At 35.9% G+C, this 20,782-nt stretch overlaps 2 protein-coding genes across 3 annotated transcripts in view; one reads left to right on the top strand and one right to left on the bottom strand.

The window, feature by feature from the left end:
• Positions 1–1,170: 1,170 nt before the first annotated feature.
• The window catches only part of tg (thyroglobulin), a 45,398-nt gene continuing 25,786 nt past the window's right edge, over positions 1,171–20,782 (bottom strand). The window contains exons 32-48 of one of the 2 annotated variants that reach the window (XM_051131468.1): positions 20,384–20,495; positions 20,216–20,295; positions 19,943–20,086; positions 19,755–19,820; positions 19,532–19,669; positions 18,041–18,205; positions 17,724–17,931; positions 17,509–17,596; positions 17,062–17,200; positions 13,629–13,825; positions 8,674–8,838; positions 8,425–8,592; positions 8,094–8,281; positions 4,328–4,435; positions 4,076–4,216; positions 1,593–1,786; positions 1,171–1,493 (exon numbers count right to left, since the gene is read on the bottom strand). In XM_051131468.1, coding sequence (XP_050987425.1) covers positions 1,357–1,493; positions 1,593–1,786; positions 4,076–4,216; positions 4,328–4,435; positions 8,094–8,281; positions 8,425–8,592; positions 8,674–8,838; positions 13,629–13,825; positions 17,062–17,200; positions 17,509–17,596; positions 17,724–17,931; positions 18,041–18,205; positions 19,532–19,669; positions 19,755–19,820; positions 19,943–20,086; positions 20,216–20,295; positions 20,384–20,495 — 2,438 coding nt within the window. In that variant the 3' untranslated portion in view covers positions 1,171–1,356. The remainder of the gene's footprint in view (positions 1,494–1,592; positions 1,787–4,075; positions 4,217–4,327; positions 4,436–8,093; positions 8,282–8,424; positions 8,593–8,673; positions 8,839–13,628; positions 13,826–17,061; positions 17,201–17,508; positions 17,597–17,723; positions 17,932–18,040; positions 18,206–19,531; positions 19,670–19,754; positions 19,821–19,942; positions 20,087–20,215; positions 20,296–20,383; positions 20,496–20,782) is intronic. The other variant, XM_051131470.1, reaches the window with a different exon arrangement.
• LOC127178534 (src-like-adapter) lies at positions 9,318–13,634 on the top strand. Its single transcript, XM_051131471.1, has 7 exons — positions 9,318–9,521; positions 10,123–10,222; positions 10,696–10,782; positions 10,874–10,971; positions 11,131–11,262; positions 11,362–11,485; positions 13,093–13,634. The coding sequence occupies exons 1-7, from the start codon at positions 9,443–9,445 to the stop codon at positions 13,304–13,306; spliced, it is 834 nt and encodes a 277-aa protein (XP_050987428.1). The 5' UTR covers positions 9,318–9,442; the 3' UTR covers positions 13,307–13,634.

The raw sequence follows: 20,782 nt of genomic DNA, 5'->3' as shown, positions 1-20,782 counted from the left end.
CTGAAGCATCAGTGAGCGTTTGAACCCTCTGTAATAGTTGCATATGAGACCACCAGTTGCTCTCAGTGTGAAAGATCTCAAAATCATTCAGTCATTGCTGGAAAGGGTTCAAATACACAAAAAAGCTGAAAACCAAAAGAATTTGTGGGGTCTGAAGGAATTTTCTGAAGAACAGCGGGCAGTTTATCTGTTCAGGACAAACAACGGTCTCATCATGAACAACTATTACTAAACAAAGATCAAGTGTTATGTAAAATCAAGTGTATGTAAACTTTTGAACCAGGTCATTTTTATAAACTCTTATTTTCTCTTGTGGACTATATGTAAACGTCTTTTACGTGAAATATCTTATTCAGGTCATTATATGCAATGATCTTTTTTCCCCTGAACTTCATAAAAAATACATTATTAATAATGCATTTTTAGTCATATTTAATGCAAAATGGTATGTTCATATTAAATAGCAAGCATGTAATTGAATTTTAAAACTCACATGTGGTAAAGATCGAGCTCATAACAGAAAACTGAAGTAATGCAAAATATTATATGGGTACATAATTAAAATACTTTAGAGAAGCACACAAACAACATTTTGCAAGGTTTGTGTGAAATGTTCATATTTTGCCAAAACCTTGAAGTATGCGCTAGGTTGCTGTTAAAGGGTTCCACTGTTGACAAATTGAAGCCGACAGCTGGGCAGCCTGCCACTGATTCACTAAACAGAAGAACAGTAAATTCTAAACTAATCTCCCACACCACAGACTAAAATCCATTGGAAAACCTTTCATATTTCAGCTCTTAACATGCAACTTTTTTCATAATTCATGTGGAAGTGATAAAAAATGTCTCAAAATATCACATCGAGAAAATGCCCTGACTTTGACTTCGTTCATATGGGCGAACGTAACCGAAAATGTTCAGACAGCTGGAACAAAACAGTCTAGACAAAGAGGAAAGGTTTCTTATAATCTCCAGGAATAAAAGTGATAATTAGCATCTCAAAATAGCCCTCAGTCAGTGGTGCACGAGCTGGTTGCAACATCTGGAAACTTGCAGAAAAGATTACTCACATGTCCTTCTGGGACTTTGGTTAGTCTCATTCCATGTGACTGTTATGATGTCTTCATTTTAATGTTAAATCACTTAATGAATTATTAATGAAAATATTTACTTATGCTAACAGTGAAGAATAAACCAAAAGTGTTTTCAATGCAGTTTATTACTTAAGTTCTACCATGAATGTTCTTTGATTCATAATCACAATGATTTACATCAACAGAAATACCACAGTAACAGAGCGCTAAGACGGAATTGGTTCTGGAACAGCTATTACAAGAAAATCTGAATGTTTTAAAACTAATTGTAAGCATCTTTCTCAGATTTAGGTTTGCTTGGAGTCAGAGAGAAACTGGCGTCTGGGATTGACTTTGGCTCTTGAGTTGGACTTTGAACACCTCCAGAATCTCCCACTGAAGTCTCACAGGAGAATTTGGCTGTGAAGTCAAAAATCAAACGTCATTTATCACCGATCAAAAACTCAGTGTTACATTTATTGACCAGGAGTTAATGTGGATGTGTAGAGCAATACTAACCGGTAGAGGTTATCAGAGCTGGCACATATTGAGACCAGAAGGAACACTGAGGACTCTGGAGGTTCTTGCGGTTATTAAGCGTGAAGGACAGCTCCTTATATCCCCGACCATCCGGGTGAGGGATGAACTGGGGCCATGGGGGTAAGAACTTACTAAAGGACGTCCTAGATGCTGCAAGGGGCAGGTTGGGGTTACTGTGAGAACAGAAGAGGAGAGATTAAAAGGGCTGTGCAAAATCATTAAAGGCAGCGTTTCGTTTTTTTGACCTTTTAATTTTCAAATAAAATGTCATGACGCAATCATCCAGTGAATTGGAAGACTTCTCTCTGGTGACATGACAGAATTTTCCAATTTAGTTTTAAAAGGATAGTTCACCAAAAAAAATAAATAAATTCTGTCTGTTTACTCATATTTGAAACTCTTTGACACCAAATTAAAGGGATAGTTTACCCAAAAAATAAAAAATCTGTCATCAATTACTCACCCTCATGCCATTAAAAACCATTTAATCTTTGGAGCTTTCTGACTTTCCATAGACAGCAAAGTAACTGAAATGTTCCCAGACCAAGAAACGTGGTAAGAACATTGTTAAAATAGTCCATGTGACATCAGTGGTTCAACCATAATTTTACAAAGCTGCAAGAACACTTTTTGTGTGCAAAGAAAACAGAAATAACGGCTTTATTCAACAATTCTTCTCTTTCAAGCTACCGTCCTCTGCCATTATCGAGAGTACCACGACCATTCCGTGTCACATGGAATATTTTAATGATGTTCTTACTATGTTTCTGGGCCTGGGAACTGCTGTCTATGGAAGGTCAGAAAGCTCTTGGATTTCATCAAAATCAATACAGTAAGGGTATGTCGAAAACTCCCATCTCATTTTCTCCTCCAACTTCAAAATTGTCCTACATCACTGCAGAAGTACCGACCCAGTGTTTACAAAGTGAACGTGCAAAAAAGATCAAATGCCCTCTACAAAAATGGTAAAACAGCGATGTAGGATGATTTTAAAGTTGGAGGAGAAAATGAGATGGAAGTTTTTCGACATACCCTAATCTGTATTGACCCGGATTACACAGAGTTTGCATGCACATTGCAGAGAATAGACAAGGCGAGAGTCAAAGAGTATATACATTTTTTGGAAAACAATCGATCGTTTCACTAGATAAGACCCGTCTTCCTTGGCTGGGATCATTTAAAGCCGTTTGAAGCTGCATTAAAACTTATATTTTGGAAGTTTAAAATCACGGGCACCATAGAAGTCCACTATATGGAGAAAAAATCTGGAACGTTTTCCTCAAGAAACATAATTTCTTTACGACTGAAGAAAGAAAGACACAAACATCTTTAATGACAAGAGGGTGAGTACATTATCTGTAAATTTTTGTCCTGGAAGTGAACTTCTCCCTTACTAGGTCTTTCACACATTAGCTCATCCATGGACATGATTTCTTGTCAAGTCCTTACGGATTGCATCGGCTGTGGGGATAAAGACTACAACTCCCATGATTCCGCGTCATCAAACTATGCCTTTGGCTCTTTGTTTGTTTTAAATATGTGCCCTAGAGCGGCAAAAACTTACATATTGTGCCTTTCAGTAACAGAATTTTCATTTTTGGGTGAACTATCCATTTAAGAAACCTGAGAGGTTTCTATCACCTCCATGGATCTTTCTCACATGAGTTTCTCAGCAGTGGAAGTCATCATTACTGGGTAAAATCCAAGAGCAGTGAATGGGACAGTAACACAAATATATTTATTGCATTCCCAATTGCTCGAATAGCAAAAGAAAAACTCCACGATAGTGTTTTCACGACTTTTAAAAAAAGGAAAAAAAAATTGAGAGAGACTGATATCGGTAGTCAGAAGATATCAGAGAGAACGATGTCAAATTCCCGTCCCATAGACACTGCATTAGAAACACCCTTGTGTAAGTGAGTTTTTTGATGAAAAGGTGATATAATATAAAGTAAACTGTTATAAATGTACAAACATTTTTAAAAAAAAATGAAAATATGAAAACTTTCTAGGATTTATGATGCTGATGACCGTTGAAACGTGTCATTACAATCTTGTGAAAAGGGTCCATTAAAAGTCTCAGTTAAAGGTTATAAAATTATCATTTCTATTCACAAAACTTGTATTAAACCAGTTGATTCATATGAATTAATTTTACGCTGCCTATATAACCTCTTTGGTTACATGGACTTGTAAAGACACTCTCAGGTTTCATTAAAAATATGTGATGTGAAAAAATGATGACAGAATTTTTACTTTTGGACAAGCTCTCTCTTTAAACTCTACTACTTTCTTACAATTGACCAAGTTGACATTGAAATCTGCCTCTGTCCAATCAAAAACTGATCAAGTCCTGCCCTATTTTTTTTCTTTTTTGATAATCTGTTTCACTCCAACATGAGGAAAAAAAATATTACGTAACACTTTTAAAACATACAATAGAAACAGTTGATGATAAATACCCAGACTTTATGAAGTTTGCCATGTAGTTCATGATCTGCAAGGTAAGCATTCTCTCTTTGGAGCTGAAGACGTCACGCATTTCTGAGCCAAGAGGAACGCCAAAGAGGTACTGCACATCCATTGGAGCTGACAGGTCAACACTGTGACAAAAACAAATAAACAGAGATTCTTCTTGAATGTGATAGATATTATTACAAGTGGCACCTTACTTGAAATCAAGTATGATATTAATTGTATTGAATGAGAGGCACCTATTGTAGGCAGCATCCTCAGGTAGGTGGTACATGTGAACACTGGACCGTGTGTTGGCCGCCCAGAATTCGGCCATGTCCACAGCTGGACAGATGATGAAAAGATCTCTGTGGAAATGAATGGCCATTATAAGGATGAATGAATGGCAAGATAACAACACAGGAATTTTAGATATTATGTTTCATTCAACATTGTTTAAAGGAGAAGTCCACTTCCAAAACAAAGATTCACATATAATGTACTCACCCCCTTGTCATCCAAGATGTTCATGTCTTTCTTTCTTCAGTCGTAAAGAAATTACATTTTTTGAGGAAAACATTTCAGCTTTTTTCTCCATATAATGGACTCCTATGGTGCCCCGATTTTAAACTTCCAAAAGGCGGTTTAAATGTGGCTTCAAACAATCCCGAATGCAGTTGTAAACGATCCCAGCCGAGGAAGAAGGGTCTTATCTAGAAAAACGATCGGTTATTTTCATTTAAAAAAATTACAATTTAAATCCCTGAACTCTGTGTATTCTGGCTCAAGACAGTTAGGGTATGTTGAAAAACTCCAATCGTATTTTCTCCCTCAACTTCAAAAATAATTTCAAAATCATCCCACATTGCTGTACCGACCCAGTCTTTGCAACGTGAGCATGCAAAAAAGATCAAAACCTTAACAAAAATGGAAAAACAGCAGTATAGGAAGATTTTGAAGTTAATGGAGAACATGAGATAGGAGTTTTTTCTACATGAACTGGAAAAAAACAGTTCAGGCAGAGTAAGACAAGATGAGCGTTTGGCATTAAAAAGTATATAAATTGTATTATTTTTATTAAAATAACCGATCGTTTCGCTAGATAAGACCCTTCTTTCTCAGCTGGGATTGTTTACAACTGCATTTGGGATCGTTTGAAGCTGCATTTAAACTGCATTTTGGAAGTTCAAAATCGGGGCACCATATCAGTCCATTATATGGAGAAAAATGCTGAAATGTCTTTTGCTGAAATTTTCTTTACGACTGAAGAAAGAAAAACATGAACATCTTGGATGACAAGGGGGTGAGTACATTATAATGTGAATCTTTGTTTTGGAACTTGAGCTCTCTTTTAAGTAAGTATTTCCTGACTGTTGCTTTCTGTGGTTGCCAGAAATTTAATGCAAAAAAAATTATAGTCTTTCAGGTATAATGTGATGGCATATTGGAGCCTATTTATAAAAGTTAGACCCATATATTTAATTGATATAATGCTTATCAAAGTATAGCAAGTGTCCATAAACATTGCCAATACTTTCACAGGTCTGGCAGTGAATGAAATGGTGAAAAGCAGATCAGGAAATTATGTCGGACTTAACCTTTTTTATCAGGTTCTATAAGTTCTAGTTTTAGGCCTCTTTCCTGTTTATGTTGCTATGCTACTGTGTGTAGCAAGTCATTGGGGTGCGCTATGCGTGTTGGTCAAGTTCGGTCTATACTATATCTGACACTAGTGATTATGTGGGCAGCCAGCTTGTCCTCTTTCTGAACTGCATTCAGAGCTACTGACAATTCAGAGAAAGCAGCAGAAATTTCAGGACACATAAGTCTAACAGAAAATGCGTAAATTGCTCAAAAATGAGCTAAAAGTATTATGAACAAATGAGCAAATGTTATTGCACTCACAGCCACTAGAAATGCAGAAATGAAATCATTATTTTTTAACTGTAGCAGAAATGCACTCTAATTCTACTCTTATGTTTCCAAAAGTCAACAATGTAGTGCTCGCAGATATGATCTGGTAATTACAAACAGCAATAAATCAGAGGGGAAAGACTGAGCTTTTTGTTAAATAAACTCTTGAGAAACAAGACGGTACATGCTAGCCTGCTGAACTCATATTTTCCAAAAACACTTAAATAAAATTCAGAATAATAATGTTTGACAGAAACTCATCTCAAGGTTACATCTGCCACGCATCAAGTATCATTCAGAGCTGGTTCATTTCAGCCATTACCTACCAAGTAGATAAACATATTACTTAAAGTCACTGAATTACCATTTAATTTTATTATTATATTTTTATTTTATTTATTTAACAGTTTTCTTGTTCTAATATTACCTATCCCCATCCAATTTATCTCCTTCACTGTTTAAGTGTCACAAAATTGTTCAAATTAGTGACAGTTTTTACTAGGACTGTTTTAAATTCACACAGTCAGAAACCTATATATACACCATTTCCTTCCTCTTTGTCACAAACACAGTAGCCTCCACACCCTCAGTGAATGCAAGACGAGCGCGGTTCAAGTGCAGAGTCTTACCCTAAGGCTCAAAATGATTTCAGCTCTAGATTCCTCAGCATTCCAGACCACTTAACGTTTTTTCAAGGGTCTGAACAAACATAATTGTTCACTTGGGCAGCTGAGAACACATCGAGAGAGAAAGTCTATTGTTCGTTTTGGCAACTAACTAAAGAGTTGCAACTAATCTTTAAAAGCAAAAACTGATTAACTGATTAAATTAAAACTAAGTCTTTTTACCATTGCATTCACGTGGCATGAACTGGAAAACATTTTTACTTCTTTAACAAACAATTTTGGCCACTTTGGGAGCACAGTTAAATTAACCTTTTAGTGTTTTTAAAAGAAGCCATTCACTTGACAAAACTGCATTTATTTGACGAAAAATACAGTAAAACAGTAATACTGTGAAATATTATTAAAATTCTACATAACTATTCTCTATTTTAATGTACAATGCCGTTCAAAAGTTTGGGATCAGTAAGACGTTTTTTAAAGAAGTCTCTTATGCTCGTCAAGGTAATAATACAGTAAAAAATACAGTAAAAAACAGTAATATTTTAATATACTTTAATATATAATTTATTCCTGTGATGCAAAGCTGAATCTTCATCAGCCATTACTGAAGTCTTAAGTGTCACATGTTTCCTCAGAAATCATTCTAATATGCTGATTTATTATTAGAATTTTCTGCTGGAAACAGTTTTTTTGGAACCTGTCATACTTTTTTTCAGTATTCTTTGATGAATAAAAAGTTTTAAAAAAACAGCATTTATTAAAATAAAAATCTTTTCTAACAATATAAGTCTTTGACATCACTTTTTATCAATTTAACACATCCTTGCTGAATAAAATAATTCATTTCTTTCAAAAAAAGAAATAATAAAAATGTACTGAGCCCAAACTTTTGAGCGGTACTGTATATTGTTAGAAAATATTATTTTTTTTTAAACAAATGCTGTTCTTTTTTAACTTTTTATTCATCAAATAATTCTAAAAAAAAGTGTCAAAGGTTCCAAAAAAATATTAAGCAGCACAACTGTTTCCAACATAGATAATAAATCAGCATATTAGAATGATTTCTGAAGGATCATGTGACACTAAATACTGGGCTGCAAATTCAACTTTGATCACAGGAATAAATTAGATTTTAATGTATATTAAAATAGAAAAATGCTATGAGCATAAGAAATGTCTTTAAAAAAACATTAAAAATCATACTCATCCCAACTCAAGTCTTCAGTGATACTATATTCTAATATGCTGATCTGGTGATTAAAAGTACATTTCTTCTTCCTATCAATGGAAGAAGAAATCTTCTTCCTAACAATCTTCCTATCCTAACAGTTTTTTTATGTGGGCAGCTGCAATGTGGCCAATTTGAAAGTATTCCGATTGGATTAGCGGTTCAAAAGTTATGAAACATTTAAGAACAATAGTTATTTGGTCTTTGAAGTTTAAAAACAAAATATACTTGTGTTCCATATGACCTTTCACCTCTTACCTCGTAGCGTTTTCCAGTGCGCGAGAGAACACATTGTATCCCGAGGGTGTGGGGGAGTGCTGCAAAGAGTAGAACCAGGTTGCGGCCTCCTTCACGAAAACATTAGCATCATCTCCACCCAGGGAGTTCGACAGGGCCGCGTAAAACGCTGTCTTGCTGTCAGCCCTTCCCTGAAGCTGCTCGAAATTCTTCTCAAAAAAATGGAGAAACAAAATGTGAGCCACCTGAATAACAGCTAATATTTCTGAATAACTAGTTACATTTTTATCTAACCACACCCAGCCGCTATCTTTTAGGTACTTTCCTCTCACTCATATATTTGTGTCCTGACCTTGATATTCTTGGCTCTGCTGATGAGGCCGTCTTCAAATGATGACCCTAGAAGTAATTCAACTTTGTGGAAGCTTCCAGACCGTAAGGCCACCGAAGGCTTTTCCTGAACTATAGTTCCATCAACCACTGGTGACCAGGCCTGCAGAGGACCACTCACTGCTAACAACTACACACAAAAACACCCAGAGAGTGTTAAACGACAATATAATGATTTGTGCTTTCTGTTCACTAAAGTAGCCGATTGTACCTTGGTCTGGGCAGCGTTGATGCTCTGAGTCGGTTTACTCCTTAGGCAGTTCAGCAACTGTAAAGAATCAGAGCCCGAGCAGCCAAGTTCCCTAGCCAGAGATGCAGTCTGCGCTTGGGCTTTAGATGTACTCATTACAACAGCTGGAGAAAACACCGATCCACCCTACAAGCAAACAAAAGCATTGTTTAGCACTGCATGCGGCCACTAAAAAGGTATCTAGATCTTTAGTCATCAGCCATAATGAAGTATTTTCATCTAGACTTCATTTATTATGGGTTTTTTGTTTTACTTTAAAACATTTGTTACTTATTTTAGGATCTGAGAAAGAATTGAAAGCACTTGTCCACTTTTCCAGTCAGACTCAAATGTCAATGAGATATAAACACACTTTACATTAATGTGTTATGATTCAGACTGAAAAAAAAAAAATTAAAATCATGAAACAGTGAGTGGTTTTTTTTGCATACCACTGCTATTTTTACACCTGTTTACCAGAAGAGGTGTAATTTTTCCATATATAGAGCATATCTGAATTAATTTGCTTGTGATTATAAAGCTGTTTCATTTTAGCACTTCCTATTTTTGCTTATTTGTGAAGTGGAAAGTGTGGTGAAACAGCTTCCCCGTTTACTTAGGCCATGCCCTTCAACTCTTATCAGTGCGAAGCTGCAAAGGCGAACAATAGCAGAATCTATAAGAAAGGGAGATTGTCTCAGTTGGGCCAGACATCTGATGGCTGATTAGGACTAGCCGTGGGGGATTAACAATGGGAGGCACTCTGGCAAGCCAAAGAACCTTGGAGGAATTCAGACAACCTCATCCTACTGAAGACCCTCCACCAAGAGGTATGAAAAACACTGAGCACTGTTTGACCGACTGGTTTCAAGTGACATTCACAGTTATTGTAGGCTGATGCCACATCGTTTCGATCATTTACAGATGTTGTGGTGTGCAAAGAGATTCATATTTTCATACACAAGCATTGGTTTTATGTGTAGGCAGAATGTGCAGCGCAAGCTGTGGTCTGTTCTTAAAATTAAACAATATTCAACAGCCTAAGTTGAACTTCTCCATTCTTGCAAAAACAAATAAATTTGTGTATGACTTAAAAAAAAATAAGTTCGCAAAATTGGACATAAGTGCGCAAAATTAGCAGGCAGTGCATGCATAACTGAACAGCAACAAACAGGGAAGTTTGTTTTTCTGTTTATGTCATCATTCTTGACTTAAATGATCAAGTTAAAAAGTTAGCTTGAAAACTAAAGTATTTCTTGGCAGTGCAACGTATTAATACTAAATGACTTCACTTACACAAATGCGCAAAAACACAGGTTTGTTTTACTAGCAAGAATCAAAGAGGTATGTTTTCTTTTGCCAAAAGCAAAAAGCAAGTAACATTATGAAAATATTTTTTTACCAATACAAATGGAATATTTTGTTTTACAGTGGATGAAAATGACACAGCGGTAGTGTTGGATAACTACCCTCCGCCTGATATCTGTGAGCCCATATTTCGAATGGGAGATTGGCTGAAAATATTGTCTGAGTAAGTATTATCATCACAAGAGCTTTAGCCTGTATGCTAACAGTCTCTGAACACCCTTCAAAAGATTGTTACTGAAGATATGCTAGCAGAAACAAGTAGTCCAGCTATTCAGACACGGTCTTCCTTGTCACTTTTGATCAGTTTAAAGCTTCCTTGCTGAAAAAAAAGTATTTATTTATTACTGACCCCACACTTCTAAGCAGTAGTGTATCTAGGAAGTGTTTCTAAAGATAATTTGCATTAAACTATATTTTACATAAATAACACTGGCAGTTGTTGGGCGCAATGTGTGAACGCACAGCTGACCACAAAGCCAGTGTTAATTTCACTACATTCTGCTGTTAAACACACACACACACAAACTGCTTTTCACTGAATGGGAATAGGTTGTTTTTGATCATTATAAACTTTTAAATTACAAATGAGAAGCATAACTGCCTATGTACATTTTCACAAGTCTCACTTTTTTTCAGGGATGGCTACTGGTGGAAGGTCTACTCTGTCAGCACTAAGGAAGTGAACTATATACCGCACTGTCATGCCACAAAAGTCTACCACAGGCGGGTTCTGAATTGCTAAATAAACTAGCTACTTGTTATTTAGCTTTCACTAGCTGTGTAATGCTAATGGAAACATTCTTGACCGTTTCAGTTGGCTGTTTGAAACAGTGACTAGACCAAAAGCTGAGGAACTGCTTCGACTGCCAGGAAACCGAGTTGGATCGTTCCTGATCAGAGAAAGCGCAAAAGGTCAGAACATTTAACTCTAGTCTAGGGCATAAGGTCTGGTCCATATTTCAACTTATACTAGATCACTTACTTAAAGACTGTCTGACATAGACCAATAATATTTTGGCTTATCCAGTAACATAGCTGATGTTACAATCATATTGCTTGTATTTTTTGTAGGTTCGTACACCTTATCTGTACGCCACAGAAATATTAAGCATTATCGAATTGTTCGAATGCCAAACAACTGGTACTTCATCTCTCCACGGCTCACATTTCAATGTCTGGAAGACCTGGTCAACCACTACTCGGGTAAATCAAATATAATACATTAAAAAACAACCAGTTTGAGTGTATAATATGGCTAATTTATCTATATGATGCAGATTTTCCCCTCTTGATCTGGTTTAGATATAGCAGACGGACTGTGCTGTGTTCTAACTGGCCCATGCTTGACCACCTGTGAAACAACTCTGAGTCAGCTCACAAAAACACCTGGGAAAAAATTATCCTTTGACTGGAGAGCAGTGAACAGGTGATAAGATCAATAAAAGCTGCCTAACCATATAGTCCCTTAACCATAACACTACCATTCAAATGTTTAGGGTCAGTAATATTTTTAATGTTTTTGGAAGAAGTCACCTATGCTTACCAAGGCTACATTAGAAACTATTGTAAAAATGATTACAATTGGCTGCTTTCATATATATTTTAAAAATAAGTTTAAATTAATTTATTCCTGTGATGGTAAAGCTGAATGTTTAGCATCCATTACTTCAGCCTTCAGTGTCACATGACCATGTTCAGAAATAATTCTAATATGCTGATTTGGTGCTAAAGAAACATTACTATTATTAAAGTCAGAAAAATATGGAAGCCCATTTCCACCCTTACATAAAGAATAATAAAAAGGTAATTGCGACTTTTTATTGCACAAAAAAGCGTGAATTGCGTAAAGTCAGAATTGTGAGATAAAAATGTGCAATACAGACTTTTTTTTTTTTCAGAATTGTGGGATATGAACTCGCAATTGCAAAAACAAAAATCAAATGTGAGATTAAAACTTGCAATTCTGAAGAAAAAAAATCAGAATTGAGAGATACAAACTCGCAATTCTGAGTTTTTTTTTTCCTTGCAACTGCAATAAACTGCCATTCTGAAGAAAAAACGTCAGAAATGAAAGACACAAACTCGCAATTCTGACTTTTTTCTTAGAACTGCATGTTTGTACATTGCAAAAAATGCTTTTCTTTGTCTTGTTCTTAAATTAAGAAGTATTTTCTAGACAAGCAAAAATTATTGTCTTGTTTTAAGAAAAAAGACATCAAATTTAAGTAAGTTTTTGCTTAGAACAAGCAAAATAATCTGCCATAGTGGTAAGAAAAATAATCTTATTTCAAGCAGAAACCAAGATTATTTTGCTTACCCCATTGGCAGATTTATTTTGCTTTTTTCAAGCAAAAACTCACTTTATTTTGACTTGTTTTTTCTAAAAACAAGACAATCATTTTTGCTTGTCTAGAAAATACTTCTTGATTTTACAATTTTTAGATATTTTGACTGGAAACAAGACAAAAAATCTAAGTAAGAAAGCATTTTTTGCAGTGTATCTCGGAATTCTAAAGGATTTTTTTTCCTTTCAATTGCAATAAACTGCAATTCTGAAGAAAAAAGTAAGAAATGAGAGATACAAACTCGCAATTCTGAAGAAAAAGTCAGAATTGAGAGATACAAACTCGCAGTTCTGACTTTTTCTCACAATTGCAAGTTTGTATCTCACAATTCTGAGGGGTTTTTTCTCTCACAACTGCAATAAACTGCAATTCTTAGAATTAGAATTGCGAGATATAAACTTTTATTAAGTGGCGGAAATGGGCTTCCATAAAAAACAGTTGTACTACTTAATATCTGTTATGCACAAAAAGTTCAAATTATTGTGCAGCAAGTGTAAAAGTCTTTACTGTAAATTTTGATCAATTTAATGCATCCTTACGTTTGATTCCAAACTTTAGAATAGTAGTGTATATCGTATTTTTCTTGTTGTTTCTTCACTAAATCTGAAATTCTTTTATTTGATTAAAAAACCGAACTATCATATGAATTGGAAACATCTATAATACTAATGCACTTTTCCTTTCTCAGCTCGGAGCTCGTTCAGCAGAGCACAAGCCCTTCTGCGGTCAGCTATGGGGTTCAGAACAGTGTCTCTTCCTACCTGTCTTTGCTGGGACAGCAAGAGAAGCCAGAGAAAAAGAAATTTAGCTTGAAGAAGAGGTGGAGGTCTGTCTACATGACGCAAAACAACCAGCTTGACAGTTTGGCCACTGTGGAGGATAACTACGAGGAGGTGAATTGATAGACCACAGCTGATTCATTCCAGGAGATCAAACGCGGAATGAGTATCTAAATACATTGTTGTGTCTGGACTAGAAAGAGACAGACTTTCTCTCAGAGAAACAATTTGAATACTTAAAACAGTTCCTGAAGGATGTGTTTATTTAAATTTATGCTTATGAAGCTTTGAGTATAAGTGTTTTAAGATGCTCGTGCAACCCTGCAGCATTACTTTTGGACTGGAGAAGGTTGCTATTACTGTAAATGTGATCTCAGATCTGTCTTGTTACATAAAATTGTGGTGCAGTATAACCGGTAGTTTGATCTCAGAGCTCTGTTCTTACCATTAGTAAAGCTCGGCGGAAAAGCGATGAAGCTGATGGTGAAGTGAGATGAAGACTCGCAATGTCAGCTCCGTTTCTCTCTGCCCCTACTGTGACTTTAGTGGGGTCTCCTCCAAACAGAGCAATGTTCTTCTGAACCCAACCCAAAGCGGCTGCCTGGTCCTGCAACCCATAATTCCCCGGCAGAGCACTGGAACCTAAGTCAACAGAGTTCAATTCATCAGGCACATCCAAATGTGTTTTCCACACGTAGATTAAAACTATGACGCAAGAAGATTTGACGCAAGAAGATGACTGAAAAATCACCTTTTCATTACAACCAGCATGTGAAAGTCTATCCATTATACAAGAATAACAATAGTAATCTTTTAAATGTTTAACAAAGTATTCACAGCTCCACAGAAGTTTGGCTGGGGAATACTATTGTCACAAACAGTTCAAGAAACTTGAGGAAGCCAATCAGGGTTCTGCATAGCTTTCAGTGTGTGTTGTTTTTGGCTGGACAATGAAAGCTCATCCTGGCGCATGACTCAAAGGCACCAGTCAGGCCTCCTTTTCAAACTTACTCAGCCAAGGATGGCAAAGGGGAAAGAATCTGAATATTTTCACAACCACTGTGCGGAATGGAACTTCTCACTTTGACATTACGTAACCATATTCCATAACCATATCCACTGGAATTCCATTTTATGGAATAAATTATCCTTTTTTTGCAATACGTCATTTTGTTCTCATCTAACAGAGCCTCCAGGACACTGTTTAATTCTAGTGTAGGATATATAATAAAACTGCATTCTTATCTTAAAGGGATAGTTCACCCAAAAAAGAAATCTCCAAACCCATAAGACCTTCATTCAGCTTCAGAACACAAATTAAGATATTTTCGATGAAATCCGAGTGCTTTCTGACTCTGCATAGACAGCAGTGCAACCGATATGTTCAAGGCCCAGAAAGGTAGTAAGGACATCATTAAAATAGTCCATGTGACATCAGTGGTTCAACCGTAATTTTATGAAGCTACAAAAATACTTTTTGTGCACAAAGAAAACAAAAGCCGCTTTTCTGCTGTCGGCCGAACGGTTCTTAGAACGGTCAGGTACAGTTCCAGTTGTGTTTCCACCTGAGCCTGGTACGGCACAGTACGATTACAAACCATTCTCGGCCCGGAATTCTCAGCACGGTTAGATAATCGTGCTGAACCGTGCTGATAGAGTGTGTGTGCTAAGCGAAAGCGTGCCATTTGATCACATAGCCAAGTAAACAGCTACGCTGCATTCATAGCTCATGCATTAATACTGTAAAAAAATTTGTTTTTTTTTTTTTTAGAAAGGTTTTACCTTCTGTTCCCATCTCCGTTGGCATGCATTATCCCCTCAGCATTTGTTGGTAATTTTATATTTTTGTGCCAAGAGTTGTGTCCTTTTTTCTGTTATTTAACTGAGTAAATATCAGAATTAAAAAAAAGGAATTATTTTCCTTTGTGTCAATCGATGTACGTTCACAACAGTATCACGAACAGTGATGGTAATAACGGAGTTATTACTAACGGCATTACTTTTTTCAATAACGAGTAATCAAATTAATTACTGTTTCCCCGTTACAATGCTGTTACCGTTACTGACAATAAAATGCAGCGTTACTATAATTTTTCCATTGCGTTCTTCTTCTGAGGTAAATTCTGGCTTATTCCTCTTAGCGCGTCTTCTTCCAGGAACGAAAAAGTAGCCGAAATGAACTTGATGAATGTTCACGTTTGTTTATGGAGGTGATGTGGGTGTTTACGTACGTCTGTTGTTGATGTTGTAAGTTGATGTTTAAAATTTGAAAAGCAGAGTCGCTTGTAGGCATTATTACATTGGAGATTATTTACATTGGAGATTATTGGATTATTACAGTAAAAACTGGAGCTCTCGTTGGTATCATACGGATTACTATATTTGTTTTCGACGTGACTAACTTCATTTAAAGGAGACATTTCAAGCTCTCTATACATATGAAGAGTTCAGATGCAAAACCAGCTAAAAGCCATCTCTGTCAAAAATGAGATAATGATATTGAGTGAATGCTCTCAACACATATTATACGTCCACCAAATACTTTTTCTTCAAACTCGCTAAAATACCAGCCTCAGCCCAATCAGAAGTACCGGTACTTACATAGAAACCTATACATCTGAGCCTGATAAAAACACATTTTTTAAAGAAAGACGTCAGATGGATTTAGCTGGTTTTGCATCTGAACTCTTCATATATTTCTCAGGCCTGTGATGCATGTATTCGCAGAGATTCAGGTTGTTTTATTTATGTGTCTGTGAAGAGAGATGATCGAGACAGAGATGGCAGAGAGCGCACCCTGTTTATTTTATTTATTTTACAAAAGCACATTGTTTTCTTGTTATTATGATGTTTTTCATGTCCGCAGGTTGAATCAACCCCAATAGCATGATATTTAGCCCCTGGAAAGTGTCTTGCACATTGTCCCACAGCAACATTAAAATAGTTTAGATTACTGTAGAATGTTTTATTCATTTACCATATTAAATATTGGGGGCATCCAAGTTTTTTGACATTTTTGAACAATTTAAAAAAAAAAAAAAAAAACAATAATTACTTTCCCTGATAATTAGTTACTCAGTTACTATTTGTGAGAAGTAACTAGTAACTATAATTACTTTTTTAAAGTAACTTGCCCAACACTGATTACAACACGTCTGTGGAGGGTCAGAAAGCCTTTGGATTGCATCAGAAATATTGTAATATGTGTTCTGAAGACGAACAAAGGTCTGACGGGTTTGGAACCACATGAGGGTAAGTAATTATTAACAGAAGTTTTATTTTTGGGTGAACTATATTTTCAGGATTTTCAGGATAAAGTGTCTAGGAAGCGATTCTGTATTTTGTTGCATGAAAATAAACACATTAACAATAATGATAAATAAAACTACAGCTCATAATGGTGAGGACTGTGTTATTTGCTAGATTCTATACTATATGTTGCATTACTCCATGGGTTTTCAGTCTTTACAGACCTAGAAATAAAATAAATGTTTATCATCCAATGGACGGTTCAGTGACATTTGGTGTCAGTGAAATTTTTTTTCTAAATAAATTAATACTGTTATTCAGCAAGGAAGCATAAATTGTGGAAGTGAAACTTTGAACTTTCTATTCATCAAAGAATCCATTCAAAATGTTTCATGGTTTCTGCAAAAACAATAAACTGTTTTCAGCTGATAATAAGAATTGTGTCTTTAGTACCAAATCAGCATATCAGAATGATTTCTGAAGGATCATGTGACACTGAAGACTGGAGTAATGACTACTGAAAGTTTAGCTTTGACATTACATATCAAATAGATTTATATAGAAAACATCTGTTTGGCTGGCTAGAGTCTTGGAATATTATCAAGATGCATGTGTGTTTGTTTGTGTACCTGTACTGAGGAAACCGAAAGCGGCCACCCTGAAACTTGCTGTCACTACAATTATGTTGCCAACAGCAGCGAGGTAAGAACCATCTAAGAGACCCGATCCAGAGTTGTGGAAGAACACCAGAACCGGAGCATTCTTTCCCTGTGACAAAACAGAAAAATTGTACTGTGAATACCAATAACAGCATTCACACCACAGTCAGCAGATACAGTGGTTTGTAAAAGCAGTATTAACATATGTTAAAGTCCATGGTATAAAGTGCAGTCCAATGAGATGCTAAATGAGAAAAAAAAACACACTGTAAAGAAAACTGTAACACTAAATTAAATTAGTGTATTATCTACTATTCAGAAGTTTAGGGTCAGTAACATTTTTTATGAACTTAATGACTGCAACCTTCTGAACAGTAGTGTATACGTATATATGTATTTATGCATGTTTGAGCTTACCACACTACTAGCAACGAATATATTAAGGTATAGACAGTCTTCACTGGAGGTGGAGTCTGTGGGATCACCAGGCTGAAGACAGCTGGGTCTAAAACAGTTATGATCAAACAAATCAGATCTCACTTCAAAAAAGTGACTTTATTAATTCTGCAGCAAGGCAAGCAGTCAATTTGAGGGTATAAATGTACATATGTTAATTCACAATATGCACGCACCGAGAAAATGTGGCATTCCAGGTACCGGTCCAGTCAGCTGGCTGTGGAGGGCTGAAACGCAGTTCTCCAATTGGTGGACGAGCATAAGGGACACCCAGGAAGTAGGTCACACGTTTGGTGTCTGAATCAGTTATGGGTTTTACCTCACTCTCTCCGAGAAGTGTGCCGTGGTCAGGGATGGAAACAGAAGTTAACTCTGGTTGTAAACCTATAAAGAAATGGTTAAATATATGTGCTGTTGGTGGGGAAGAGATCAGAAACATCCTAAACAGACTGACACTAAATAAATTGAGGAATGTATTGCTTTAAGGTGTCACCTGTCCTGATGTAAACAGATTGAGCAGGCTCTTTGGTGACTAGGAAGCAGCGCTGACCGCTGGTCGTGGGAAGGCAGGTGTGTGTGTCCGGATACATCACACATCTCATAGCTGACTCTCTGCTATCGATAGACACAGCTGAACAGGACTCACTTTCCTCACAGGCTACAGAAGACAAGATAGTTATGAGAAGACAAGGATAACCACACATATATCTGTATTGGGTCATTACATGTCAACTCAACCAGAGGTCCCCGACTCAAATTTTTGATTTTGTTAATATTTTCTCTGTGGAAAAACAAACATATATGTGACCCTGGATCACAAAACCAGTCATAAGGGTCAATTTTTTGAAAATGAGATTTACACATCATCTAAAAGCTGAATAAATAAGCTTTCCATTGATGTATGATGTATTGTTTGTTAGGATAAGACAATATTTGTGCAAGAACTTTTTGAAAATCTGGAATCTGAGAGTGCAAAAAAAAAAAAAAAAAAAAAAAAAATTGAGAAAATCACCTTTAAAGTTGTCCAAATGAAGTTCTTAGCAATGCATATTAATAATCGAAAATTAAGTTTTGATGTAGGAAATTTACAAAATATCTTAATGGAACATGATCATTACTTAATATCCTAATGATTTTTGGCATTAAAAAAAAAATAATAATAATTTCAACCCATACAATCTTTTTTTGGCCATTGCCACAAATATACCCGCGATACTTAAGACTTTGTATCTAAGTTTTGTGGTCCAAGGTCACAATTGGTAAATTGTTCTCATTTTCAGATGAAGTGCTTTTTGCCATTTTTGAAGTGTTACCGCTGGCATATAATTTTACTAATAGACCTACCAGTCTCTGTGTAAAATTAAAATGATGCAGCCAGCTTTCTAAAGTCATTCTTATACTCCTGTAAATCGGCTCCAAATCTCCTCTACAAAATAGTGGATTACTCAGTAAATATACATCTTTGACATTTAATATTTTGGCTTTCATCACTATTCATGTTTGTCTTTCTACAGAAAAAATATTAACAAATTCAAAAATTTGAGCCAGGGAAGTTTTCAAAATTTGGTTGATTTGACATGGAATGGCCCTATTGTATTGTATTGCATCAAATATGATATTATTCTGATTATTATTACTAATTAAATTACAATAAAATAAATTGTAATAAATTATAAATTATTTATATAAAGTATTATAATTTAGAAAATAAATGATTTATTTATTGTATATTATTGTATATTAAGTTAGCCTTGCCATCATAGGAATAAATTACATTTTCAAATATATTAAAACAGAACCAATATTCATTGTGATAATATTTCAAAATATGACTGTTTTTACTGTATTTTTGATCAAACAAATGCAGCCCTGGTAAGCATAAGAAAGTAAAAAAGTAAATTACATGTTGCTACACAAAAATCACACCAGTATCACATCAGCTTCCTGTAAAGTTCTGAGAAAACAAAGAAGTGAGAAATGTTACCAGAGAGACACCAATCTTTGACTTTATCCAGATCCTCTGCTATATCTCTGCTTATGTGGACAATGTCAAAAGTTGAAACAGACGAATCCACCTTGACAGAGGCAGCATCCATCTGCTTCCAGTTCTTCAAAACAGCTGCTTGATAATGAGCAATACAGTTGCATAAATTAAAAGATTAATAACTAGAAAACAGTAAGTTATTATTAATTTAAGAGTCTCCTACCCATCTTCGAGGGAGAGCGAAGACTAAAAGGTGGACACATACTGGGATTCTTTATCCACTGGTTTACTACAAAGACATACAAACCTGATGTTAAAATCTTTCATAAGTTACATAATGGGAATTTTCAATTCATTGAAACACAGAGTTTGAGTTTTACGTTCGAAAATGCATGTGGATCTCAAATATACCTGGTTTTTCATACCACCCGAAGGGATAGACTTCAGTCTGCACTTTGGATGGGGAGCAGTCCTGAATCCTCCAGTTAGTGCTGTCGTTTTCCCCACACGTCTGGATACCCAGACTATTCAAAGTTAGACACAACACATCTGATCCTGTACAAAAGCAAAACAAGAGACCAACTGTGAGTGCTTTCATTCTTTAGATTAGACACCTCACATATGTTTTAAATATATGAGCAACATGAGCTTTGACTTTTGGTACTCGTCTGAGTGCTTTCATACCAGGTACACCCAAATCTTGGACATATCCTATGCCACGGCAGCATGGGTCTTCATCACATCGCCTCTCACACTCAAAAAACCTGCTCGAAAAATTAAAACAGCATATTTTACAAAGGAAATAAATAAACTGATGCAAACACAATATCCATTTGATGGAATTCCCCTCACCCTTCTGTGATAGATTTACTGGATAGACTAACTCGACTGCGTACAGAGTAGGAGACCATCTTCTTAAAAGGAACACGACCGTAGAAACTCTTTACACTTCCAGATAGAGAAACTGGAGGAGAAAACAAAAGGGCATGGCAAAAAAATATCCTGTAAAAGCACTTTGGTGTAATAGGTTGGCAAAAAGAAGGTTTTTTGACCTAATGTTCCAAACAGTGGACTATTTATACAAATAGAAACTTTCAAGTGGGGATTTTGGGACAAAAACGGATTCTTTGAGTCCCTCAGTACAAGCTGTGATAAAACATTGAGTCAAAAAGCTGGAAACTCTGTTTTACAGCACTGAGAAACCCCTTACGGCAGATTTCCACCAAGGTAGCATTATTTTCCACCCTTAAA

This window comes from Labeo rohita, chromosome 16 (genome assembly GCF_022985175.1).
Source record: "Labeo rohita strain BAU-BD-2019 chromosome 16, IGBB_LRoh.1.0, whole genome shotgun sequence".
NCBI lineage: Eukaryota > Metazoa > Chordata > Actinopteri > Cypriniformes > Cyprinidae > Labeo > Labeo rohita.
This window is presented reverse-complemented; position numbering and strand designations above follow the sequence as displayed.